At 32.8% G+C, this 13,102-nt stretch overlaps 1 protein-coding gene across 1 annotated transcript; it reads left to right on the forward strand.

Annotated features, from left to right (window-relative positions):
* The first annotated feature begins 9,478 nt into the window (after positions 1-9,478).
* Positions 9,479-10,746, forward strand: LOC149576155 (GDT1-like protein 4). Its single transcript, XM_089793912.1, has 4 exons — positions 9,479-9,625; positions 9,755-9,853; positions 10,019-10,091; positions 10,643-10,746. The coding sequence occupies exons 1-4, from the start codon at positions 9,479-9,481 to the stop codon at positions 10,744-10,746; spliced, it is 423 nt and encodes a 140-aa protein (XP_089650038.1).
* Positions 10,747-13,102: the final 2,356 nt, after the last annotated feature.

Raw genomic sequence — 13,102 nt, forward strand, 5'->3', positions numbered from 1 at the left:
TTTCTTCTTGAATTAAAATGTTCTTAGTTATGTAGGGTGAATCATAGACAAACATGTTCATGTTCTCCTCCGCCTACTGCTAGTCCAACCATGGTCCAAGAGAGTTGAATTGCTTTTTATTTTGCTAATATTTGTTGTCAACTGAAAACAATGTCAAACTAGATCTATCTTGCTGCCTTCTTAAACTTAAAATAGGTGATATGTTAGAGGTTATCATTAAAATGTTTTCCACATAAAGTGGAGTATCATAGATCTAGATTTGGGTAGCTATCCCCTTAAGTTTTAACTGTTTAGTCACAATGAACTGACAAGGTTGAAAAGTTGTTTGCAATTTGTTATCATTAGTTATTTTTGATAAGGTTAGAGGCAAACTAGAATCATTTGATTATTATAGGCTTATAAATCATTTGATATGATAGACTGATCCAAAACCAATCATAGTCCAAAGTTTGGTTTTTTAGAATGCTTGTAAAAGCAATTAAATAAGAGTTAGAAATTCAAATTTTAGAAATCTAACAACTAGTTCAAGATTATGAGGGAAACTTGATTTAAGGCCTTTTATGAAAAAAACAAATATCATCCCACCCTGATAATGATTTCACACTTTTAAGATCAAACAACATCCATTTCATGGGTAGATTTGTTAAATAATGCACATAGAAGCTTATCATACAAGTTGAGCTGAGGAAGGTCTAGATGATCTTTGTTATCATTATGGCTATGATGCCATTGTTGATTATGAGGAGTATCATTAGAAATGCTACCACCAATATACTGTGAATGTGATGATGAATAATGTGGGCTAAATATGATATCATTTTTCATTTTGAAATTATTTGAATCATCATTGTGATGGTAGACCATAAAATGTGATTTGAGCTTCTCTTCTCTAATCAAAATATTGTGATATTAATTGATCATAGGTCCAACAAATGAATGAGGCAGATGCAGAGGGTTCAAGGGTAATCCAAGATATTGTGGAACCATAAGCAACTTAGAACAGTCCCTATCCATATATATTTGGTTTCAACTAAACTTATCAAACATATTTGGCATAAGAATAACCTGTATGGTCCAAACAAACCTAGAAGGGTAGCTGAACACAATCCACATTTAACAGATTTGAGCAAATTCATCAAAAATCAATCTTTTTGGGATTTCATTCAAATTTTTTTGTTATTGGGATCTTGTCTTGTACATTTTTTTTATATTTGGTATACATTCCTTGAGGATCATCTAAGTCATGTAATTCCAAAGTTTGGGAGTTGTATGTTGTTTGTGTAACTAAGCAAGAAGCAAGTTGCACAACAAGACAAGTATGGTAGAGTATCATGTAAGTTCTTTCAAGTTCCACAATGTTATTGTAAATCCCTTTGCAGTGAATTGGTTTGTAAAGATTGCATGGAGTGATTTGGTTTGTAAAGATTGCATGGAGAGACTATGGCATGAGTTCAGTTCACTTTTTGCAATATTACAAAAACTATGGCACTTATCTTCACAATTGTAAGTCAATTTAATGGCTTTTTAAGAAATGACCTTAGATGGCACTAAGAAAAAATCATAAATCAGACTTCCATAAGTTTAAAATTTGTACTAGTGAGTTAGCAGTGAAAAATACAAGTTAATGATAGATCAATTGATGCTGGTCAATTTCTAGTTGATATTCAGAGCTTTTCTCCAAGAAAGAGAGTGAACTACAGGATTAGTGTGAGAAATATTAGTTATATTTTCTATAAGACACCATAATGTTATGGTGGTGCAGGATCATGATTTAATCTAATTGAGCCATTCTTATTTTGTGATTTTTTTTCTCCATATTTTACATTTTAGAGGGTAGTTTAAAATTAATTCAATACAAAGCTATTGGTATAAAATTTCCATCTTACTTGTCCAACCTGAAGTATTGCATTTACAAAAGAAATAGACCCATTATTTAGATATTTATTGAAATTTTTATTAGGCTTTATTCAGTGGTGGATTGTAGGAGCAGTTGTTTTAAGATCCACTACCCTGGATAAATGGACCTACACTTGTTTTATTATTGTAGTTATTCTCCTTTTCGGGGAATTACCAAATTTTATGTGTAAGCTGATATTATATGTGTTGTTTCTTTTCAATTAGGTTGGCATTTGCTCAAACCAGTGATGGTTGTGGTAGCATTTAAATCAACTTCTAAAAGATCCTTGACTGGGTTATGAGACAGGAGTGCAACCACAACAGACAAAGGAAAATCAGATTCCTCTCAAAATGGAACCCACAAGAGATCAAGGAGAAATGACACTCAAATAATTTTTCTCAATCCTCCTCATCAGCAAAAAAAATTTTGAATGGCCAAATGGATTTTGGAAATGTGTCAGTTAATCCCCTTTTTAGAGGATCCATTGTACTAGAAGAAGTCTTCAGACTCATAGATAAAAGCAAGGTGGACTCAAGTGATAGAAGAGGGTGATCATTGTCATGTATTAGACCTAATGATGTCAATAACTATCAATCTGAGGCTATACGTTGGCAGAGGAGAGGATGTTCAGTGTCTCAAAACAATTCCATTAATCCTCAAAATACATCTAATCAAATGGTTAATGTAGATAGTGAGCAAAGAGGAAGCTCTCTATCTTGTTGCAAATATTACGAATATGAGGTATAGTTTGATTGCTATTCAGGCATTTGATGCTGAAGTTGGCTCATTCATAATATTTCTCCATTAGAACTATTCCACTTTTTGCTATGTCATATTTTAGATTCATAAAGATGGATATAGTTTCTAGCTCAAGTGATTTATCTTTAATACACACGCTATTCTTATTCATTACTGGCAGAGTGACATGGATCAAACATCTAATAGGATGGGGCTAGGCCAAGTAAAAAAAAATGGTATTGTTGAAAATAAAACATACAGTCAAAATAAGCTTGCTAGAGATCAAGTCCACCTATAGCAGGGGATACGGAGATGCTCAAATCAACAAAGTGGTTCACAATCCTTGGATGGCTATTCTATAAGTCCTTGATATCAATTTCTCTACATAGTAAGAAAATAAAAGCTTTTTTAGTTAACTTTGTCTGCAAGGAAATTTAAAATGGAACATTTACTTTACCATCGATAGAAACATCAAACACATAATTCTTGTACAACATGTAAAGTCATTTTTTTCATCAAAAGTGGAGCATTCAATTTTTTGTTATCTGAGATCCATAGAATCTCCTAAAATATCTTATGTATGTATCTAAAGTAGTAATGCTAGTAAAATTTGTACCCAATTTTTTTGTTACCAGCTCATGGTAGTTGTGGCTCTAACAATGAATGGAACACTTAACACACCTTGGATCTAGGTGTTGCTCACAGAGGTGAAGCACCAAGAAAATCTTAAAATTTGTGACCTATAAAATACATCTTTTCTTGAGCTTGTCACCCTAAGGATTAAGTCAATAATTGAAAATGAAACTATATATCTATGGTTGAGGTTGCTGCCCTACTAAAATTGAGCCCATAATATTTTCTATGAGTGCTAAGTATACCCTAGAGGAATTATTGTTGACTGACGTTGTTGCCTAAGATGTACTACTGGTACTTTTGTAAGTCATCAATACATTTATTACCTATATCTGCTAGCTCTTATCTAGAGGTCATTGCATCTCTAACATTTGTTGCCTAGGGAGGATATTACAAGCTATTTTTATACCAGAAGTAATAACAACAATGGAATAGTTTATTTGACTTGTTTCATAAATAATAATCAAAAAATCAAATGAATTACTACCTAAAGAGTTTGGCCTAGACATTTTTCCTCCATATCTAATTTGGTATCTTATGCATGCAGTAAGTAGCTGGCCCATTCCTTAAGCCTTACTTATAATTGGCAGTACAATGTAAGAAACCCATATTTTATTCTATTATTTTCAAGTTGTTGGGAGTGTCTATCTTGCAATATATTCACTATTGGAACATTACCAATAATGAGAAAAGATGCCATATTCAGGTTTCTAACAACGCCCTTACCTTGTTTTCTAGAACAACAACTGGCAGGACATATTTAATTGCAACCAAGACATCTTCTACATATTTTGTCTTCAATAGCTTGTTACACATTGCAACTCTCCAACCAACAATGGGAGCTCTCACATTGAACTGTTGAGGATCAAAACATTAGATGTGACCAATTCTTATTAGGATGCCCTAACCCAAATCTTAGTTATGAAGAATCTCTCCACAAGAGGATCAAGCAATAATCACCAATCACCAAGAAAACTCAGTGACCTGAGGATAACACCTAATCATAAGAGGAATCACCATGACCCTACAAACAGAAGCCAAAAGTCTCACATCACAAAACTGGAATGAATGTTTCCTACTCAATTTGGTATCAACTAAATATAAGACTAAGAAAAGAAATCTTTATTGAGGAAAAGATAAATATAAATAGTGAATTCAATTAAAATTAAAATAATGTGCCTTTGTATTTGTTGGGCTTAAATGCACTCAGGGTCTTATGAAATTAAAAGTATTTCTTGTCTAGGAGGAAAACATTTACATAAAAGTCGCAACCTTAAAACAACAATACTCACTAGGCTTTTGAGTTGAAGAACACACTGACTTTTTCAACCAGAACAACAATTTTGTATATTCCTTAGCAAGAAAAAGACTCAAAAAATAACACCACAAATCCATCCTAAATCACATGTTTTATCAGATTAATACTCATTCCCTATCCTTAACTCTCTAACATGTCCACTGGAAAATTTTCATGTCCTAGCCATCTTAGAGGAATTGCAATTCATGGACCTCTTTATATTGTAGGGATTTCAATATAAGCTGCTGGCAAAACATCTCAAAGCTTTGGCAAGCAAATAATTCATACCCATTCCAACAAATGATACAAACTCCATTTCTGAGCACATCCATGAGGAAGAACTGGTCTTTCATATAGAGTATGTATTCATCTTTCATTTTATGGCCTTTACCAATAGCTAAAGCCACCATAATGAGGATAAAGACAGTCACAGATAGCCTAGTGCAAAGTTTTCAAAGTAGCCCAAGCACAGGAAAGGAAAATTGAGCTCGGTCGATCCAAAGAAGTAAATAAAAAATAATATACAACATTAAGGAAGCCAATCGTCAACAATCTAATTGAATTCATAACACTCTTTATACAATCAATAAGGCACAAATTTAGTATATGAATAGTATTAAGTAATGATTTCTCATAAATATGCATTGCTCCCTGAACTAAATTTATGAATTACAAGTTGCTTATATCCAAGAGTTAGATAACTAAAAAAGATTAAGATGAGGTAGTGGGGAATTTCTTCAAGCAATAGTAATTCTTATGAAAAGAAGTGATCCAATATGAAGAGAAACAACCTTGGGAATAGGGGGTTATTCTTGGGAATAGATGCAACTCTTTGTCTCAAGAAGAGAAATAGCCTTGGGAACAGGGTGGGTATTCTTGGGAATAAATGCAACTCTTTGTCTCAAGAAGTATAAAAGGCAACTAAGAGCATTAGAAACTCTTCGTCTCTATCTTGTTATAGAGGGCCAAAATAAGAGTTCTAACCAAATTCAAGTTTTCTTTTATGGAGTGTATGATATGTGCAACAACTTATGTTCATTGCCTAGTTTGTGCATATCCAGCAACCATGGCTTTTGATGACCACATTACGTTTAGGCATCCTGTCAAATAGTTCACATGACTTATCTATGCTTCTATTTTGCAAGCATGTCTCCCAAGGAAAATGCTACCACTTCATCTACACTATCTAACAAAATCCTTTATGCTTTGATGGATGCCTATATCTTATCCCAAAGCTCTCATTCAGCTAAATGAGAGCTTTTGGATAAGCTATAGGCATCCATCAAAGCATAAAGGATTTTTTCAGATGGTGTAGATGAAGTAGATTGTTTACCAACCATAGTACTAGTGCTTAGTTTTTGCTTAGATGAAGTAGCACTAGTAGTGCTTTTCTAGGTTTTTGCTGAGAAAATGTTGATATTAAAGAAGTGGGGCTGCTTGGAATTTTATGCAATTTTTTTTGGTGTAATTTAAGATTTGAAGAAAACTAATGAAATTTTTCCTGTCCTTCCTATCTATCTTTCACACTTTCCCAGTGTTGATATTATTCTGCATCAAGTTGTTGTGGAAACTTTCATGTCAATGTTATCTTTTATATTTTGGACATATCGATTGCACCTTCTTCATTAGATTTTTTATTTATTATATCTTAAGTTTTAATATTTACCAAGCTCTTTTGATTGTAGCTAAAATGTCTCGAATGAAGCCTTTGTTTATGGGAGATTCAGAAATAAGCCAGCTCCTTAGCATTTTCAAGTAAGAGCAATTTTCTAGTCAAATAATTAAAACATGAGATTTTGCAAAGAGAGATGATTTCTACTACAACCCCATTTTATCCCATGAATGATATGATTATCATGGTTCATCTTAACAACTGTGGTTCATTTTATCCCAGTCACTAATTTGGATTTTTCTCCAATATTTCCCAAACAACTAGGGAAACTAGAACCTAATTAAGATACTCTTTTGGGATCTATACATCCTCCCTAAGTTTCAATATCAACTCTTTTGGACCATACCCAAGATCCAATACCCCTAGTGACACCAAACAAGGCCTACTTCTCTCCCATTCTCAAAGCAAATCATAGCTCCACTTATCCTCTTGTCGCCAAACATTGAAATAGTCTTTCTAGGGCTCATGAAACAAGATATTTTGAAATCTCCAAGGTTTTATTAGCCATCCAATTCATTTTTTGCCAAACCTTTGGTTGTAGGGTCACTAAACTAGGTCCTGTTCAATGAGACCTCTAACAACATCACCAAAACAAAAGGACTACACCAACACTTCATAAATTTCCTCCCCATACATATTCCTTCACCAAATATCATTATCCTTGAAGGAAAGCCCATTCATGTTGACAGGTGCTCACACAGGCTCTTTCACAATCAGCAAATAAACACTCAACACTGCTTCTCCACCAAGATTCTCTATTCTCCTGCAACTAGGCCTAATTAGCCTCCATTTAAAAAGAAACTCCTTTTTTCTTTCACTCCCAACGTTCCAAACCTTGACACAATCTTAAGAGAATCTATTAAATAGCAAGATTCCTAATTTTTTTGCACATCTGTTCATATCTAATCACTCTTTCACCAAACCCTCATTTTAAGGGTTTCTAACCTAGGGCTCTCAAGAAAAGACCCTTCCCAAACTTTCAAAACCATTCAAATGGTTTAAAAACCTTACAATATTCTCCCTCAAATGTTTCCAATCAGTATTTAGCCAATCCAACCCTCAATTCCTCTTATCCAACCTATGGTGCTCTCCAAGTCCACCTTCACTGTTTTGTCCACCAGTCATAGTTTTGCCAATCTACTCAAAGAACTGCACTCATTTCATAGTAAAATACATTTTAAAGACATTTTAATCCTCTCTGACAAGTTACATTGATAAATAGATAGTGGGAGAGGTATTATTCCATTTGTTCACAAACTACTAAGTGACTGTCACTTGTTTGTGATAGACAGTGTATTATTTAGCACTGTTACAATAAAACTTTTACAATATATTTAACTCTAATGCTAAAGAGACTCTTAATAAATCATTGATAGCCTCTTATGAACCTTAAATCTTACAAAACACCAAACTTTTCATGCAAAGAAACTTGAAATGTAACAACAATTATGGACAACAATTAACAGTCACAATGTGATAGTAGAAACAGAGATTTCATTAAAAAAATTTTCTTCTAAACTTGCTTTCTCTTCGACCACCATTGTCTCATACATTTCAAATTACATTCTATTAAAGACCCCTTTCCCTCTAACTATCTTCCAAACCTCTTGGATTGAACCAAATCCCTTATAACTGTCATAGGATAGTCATCAAACAATGATATCCTTTTACTATTAATATGAAAGACAAGACACTAAAATTTAACTCTTATGGAAGACTGAAATAAATTCAGACTTCTAATATATGACAATTATATGAATACTCAATTTATTCTATATTATCTTTTACTTCCAAACTATAATTTATATTATGTAATTGAATTGAATGTAGACAAACTGTGTTGTATATCTAATTGCTGCTGAGACTAATGCATTACCTTTTGTTATCGATGATAGTCTCTAGTGATTGATTAGTTAAGCCAACTAATGTGTAATTAATTAAAAGACTCGATCAAGAACTATTGATTCACAATGAGCAATAATGTACATTGTATATTATATAATGATTAATATAAGTATATGAGAATTATTCCAGAGTACATAATAGTGAGAATATATATATATATATATGTGTGTGTGTGTGTGTGTGTGTGTGTGTGTGTGTGTGTGTGTGTGTGTGTGTGTGTGTGTGTGTGTGTGTGTGTGTGTGTGTGTGTGTGTGTGTGTGTGTGTGTGTGTGTGCGTGTGTGTGTGTATGTATGGATGTAGTAGTCATAGATTTTCATATACTTAATATAATGTGTGCTTCACTTCTACTAAAGCTACACTTTAACAGAAGCGAGCCCAAAATCGGTTACCATGGCATTATTTTTTGATCAACAAAACATTGACAAAACATTCGTGTTAAACTTGCACATGCGAGTGGTTGATGTAAGTGCTCCTTGAGAGTTATTTTGATGGTGTCAAGCATTTTAATAACATTAGGCTTGAAGACATTTTTGCAGTCTTAAATCTGTGGTATCTCCAAAGAAGGCTTCTACCCTTTTTTTGCCATCAGTCTGGTTGATGTATCTAGTTTTTTGATCTTCACATATTGCTTGAATTTTGAAATGGATTGATTTGGAGGCATTTATAGACTTGAGGTGGCTGTAAGAGGATGCCTCCTCTGCATTATATTGTGCCAAAGGTAGCCATTACCAGCTTCTCATGACTGAACCTCACAAGTTGCAGAGGGTATGGTAAATGGTGATCTACAGTATGCTAATATTTGTTTAGAGTTGTTGAAACTTGATTGGGCCTTCTTCCTTTACATCAATTAAAGAGTTTGTTAGGGTGTTTGTGTGGCTAATGGTCTCTCTGTAAATCTTTAGTTCCATTTCAGATCAATTGAAGACCTTTCTATATGGCAATTGTGTTTCCATTTTTCTTATGTTCTTTCTATTACTGCCTCTTGCATGAGCAAAGGCATAGAATGTATTGAAACTCAGATAAAAAAAAGCTTTTGATCACTTTAGAATGGCATTTTGTCACATTCCCTAGTAGAAAATTTCAATTCTCAATGAGTAATTGTATGTCACTATGCTTTTAAATCAAATTAAGGAATAGTCATTGATTCATAATACATATGTCCTAATTCCTTACTTCTTTCCTAGTCACTAACCTTAAGAAGGATGATAGATTTACTATGCCAAGGGGGAATGAAATAGACTACAAGTAGGTTCCCTCAAGGCTCTTACCTTCATATATTAGTTGATGATATACTGAAACCATTTTTTTTCTCTTTCCTTTGAATGTGATTTGTGATGGATACTTTGCAGTTGGATATAGACTTTATGCAAAAGGGCTCGATTATGGAGAAGCTAGATATAATTAACAGTGCTTTGGAATCCCCTAGACTAGGTGTTCTTGATGGTTTTTTTGCAAGTTTTTCTATGATCATTGTTAGTGAGGTAGTATTCTATTTTTGAACATTTTTCTTTTAAATTGAATTCACTAGGATCATTGCACCATAATTGCTTCTTGCAGTATGACTTTTAAGACTTCTAGTATGCTAATTACATGTTTTTTTTTCCTACAAGATTGGAGATGAGACTTTCATTATTGCTACACTCATGGCAATGCATCATCCAAAGTCCATTGTCTTGTCTGGTGCTCTTAGTGCACTTATTGTTATGACTGTAAGTAAGATAGTTACTCTAGCATTGTATAATTTTTGCTTCAGTTTTGGAATACAGTGTTCTTAATGGAAGTGATTTTGTTAAAGACATATTTGTCTCATTCATATGGGGTCAGGCTTGAGAAAATACTAAATTGATTTAATTTGTATGATGATGTGAGTGAAGGTGCTATCAACTAGATTAGGGCGAATAGTTCCAAATTTGATCTCAAGGAAGCACACAAAAAGTGTTGCTACAGGTAGGGAAGTGTACATACTATTCCAATGAGATACTATTTGACTTTCTTTTTGCATAGAGTTTTTTTAATATTTTATCATATCAAAATTTCTTAGTGCTCTGAATTACAACCTCACCATGTCCAAAGATCTATGATACTTAGATCTCTATTATTTATTTGATTACATACTCTATGTTCCTTACTTATTTGATATTTCCTTTAAAAAACTTAAGACACCTATGTCCTGTGGTATTCATCATTTTCCATTTGAATGCAGTGGGTGTTAGAGGATCACAAATATAATCATAAAGGAAACATTTTCCATCAAATGTTAGAAATGAAACCAGAGTTAGAAATTGGTCAGAATGCTTTTATGACTACACTTTTTGAGTGATTTATGATCTTTAACAAATTAAGAAGGATAATTGCTAGATTCACATTCTTTCTTAGAATGTAGAAGACCCTATCTAGCAAAATTTATGTCCTATGATATATGGAGACTTTATTCCTTTGTATGTGGTGGTCATGGTCAACTAGCTAATATATGGCATTATATTATGATTGTTAACAAGTGATGTCTCTTTGCAATTTTATATGCTTTTTGAGTTTACTTTATATTGCCTGGAGGTCAGACTCAAAGAATTCACAAAAAAAAGAGATGCAGGAAGTATGTTAGTGTTTTCTCTCTCTTTACTAGACTATCAACTCTTGATATCAATTGGTTAGAGGATAATTTTTAATATATTTTCTAAGAAATTAAGTTGCCATAGCACTTTGGATTATTTAAAACATTTTTTTATCTTAGTTTCTGTTGATGTGATTTATATGCTCCACATTTTTTGTAACTTAACATCATCTCTGCAATCCAACCTTTTTCAAATCTTGTATAATTTCTACATATGTAGTTTATAAGTTTTATTGGCTCATGAGATCATTACCAATGTTTATGTGCTTTCATGGGTTCTACTGGTTTTCCTTTTGTGACAGTATAGTTTTAATGTGTTTGGTGCAAGCATTTATTTTGAGATTTTTGGCCGAGTGGGGAGATCATAGCCAAATAGCCACAAGTGCAGTAAGTTGTCCCTTGGATTTACTCTTATCATTATGTTTTTCGATGATCTAGATAAAAAATCTTTAGAATTATTTCACATGTTGCTAGCTATTTACACTTTACATTAGTTGTACTTCTATTGTACTTTCTTGATAAGCTGATGGTTAAATATCTGTTTTCCTCTTTGAAGGCATTTTTAGTTCAATTTAAATAATTCTATTGTACTATTAAAACATTTGTAAACATTACATCTTGGAAGCTCATTTTTACTGTTAGAGGATCATTTTGTAAACATTACATTTTGGTAATCGTGCATGCATTGATATACTTACTTGGTCCTAAGTTTACAACGATATATCATGAAAATTTGAATATAAAATCTCTCCAAGATGGGTTTATAAAAACAAAATTCAATATGACTACTCCATTAATTATAAGAAGGGGTAAACTACCAAGTAGATCTCCACTCAATGAGGACATGGTTGGAAGGGGAATCAAAGACGTAAACTGCGACAGTGGCACACACTATATATATAATGGTAATGATGATAATAAAATAAATAAATTATAATCTACAATATATAATAATAGTTAGTAAAAATGATAAATACATATTACTATTATATAAATTTCCCACCAAAAACATTGTACAAGATGATGTACATGCACTCGAAGCTCTATGGGTCTATGGAACACTCCAAGCAAGGAATTTTAGTAGCTACCGGTAGTATTCCTATAAATATTAAGGTTGGTTATATCTAAGATGAGGAATTATGAGTGTTGGTTATGGGAGAGTCAATAACCTCTACCTATACATTAAAATATGAAGTACTATTTTATGACAATCAACCAGTGATATTGTCTAAATCTAACAGTAAAAATAATCCTCTAATAGTAAAAATGAGCTTCCATAGTTGGAAGCACTGACAGTGTTAGATCATTTTTCATTTCCTCCTCTATTTATAAATTATTATCCCAATAGTAGGTTGCAAACAAGTTAACAAAAATGTTTGTGTTTTGCAGACTTTATTTTTTAGTCTGATTCTAGTATCTACTCCTTGTTGGAGCATGGGGCTTTGGTTCACTCAAGAAAATGACAAAAAACTAGCTCTAGAGTTGAATGAAAATGCACAATTCCTTAAGAGTGATCTCACATAGAAATCACTATGCAAATTTGAATAATTTTCGCTATGTAACTAAAGAAATAATAATTGGGTATATTACAAAATTACATAAGTGAACATGTGTGGTGGTGATTGTGATGATACTACTTGGAAGTGAATGGCTAGCTTCAGCAAATTATCTAAGAACTTTATCATATTAGTTCATACGGTGTTAGCAGTAGCCCTCTGAACTTGTTTAGGAGGTTAGGTCAATCCTATAGCTAACATAGCTATGAATTTGCAGTATTCAGTTAATAACCATAATATAATTAAAATTGAACTCATTTGATGTGGGAGGGTCTAGGATTGAACCCACCTAAGAATCAAAAAAGCTAAAATCAAACATTTCCATTCTAGTATTAAGTCCTTAATAGTAAACAAGTTTTCAGTATCTTGACCTAATCTAGCTCAAAAATAAATTTCAGTATCCCATTTGAGGATATTATAGTGGTATCAAAGTTGCAAGACTTGGTAGCCTACTAGGTTTTATTGCATGAAAAGAAAAGGTGGTCAATGCTTGTAGAAATTTAAAAGAACAATGATAGGGTTAGATCAATCTCCATTATCAAGTGAAGAAGAAGAAAAATAGATGTTTTCAAACATGATAAGATTGTTGAGTGATAATGATCTCTATTTGAGTTAAATGGCTCATAACACATCTAATGGTAGGACATTGGTGCATAGAGAAGAAAGCAACACAACCATATACAATAAGGCACATTTTGCTGGTTGATCCTCATTGTCTATGCCCACTTTATACAAGAAGATGAAAATGTACAAGCAAAATTGGTGGAGGAAAATGAGTACACTAAACTATT

Source organism: Cupressus sempervirens, chromosome 1, assembly GCF_028749045.1.
Source record: "Cupressus sempervirens isolate cs-2001-9-10 chromosome 1, ASM2874904v1, whole genome shotgun sequence".
NCBI lineage: Eukaryota > Viridiplantae > Streptophyta > Pinopsida > Cupressales > Cupressaceae > Cupressus > Cupressus sempervirens.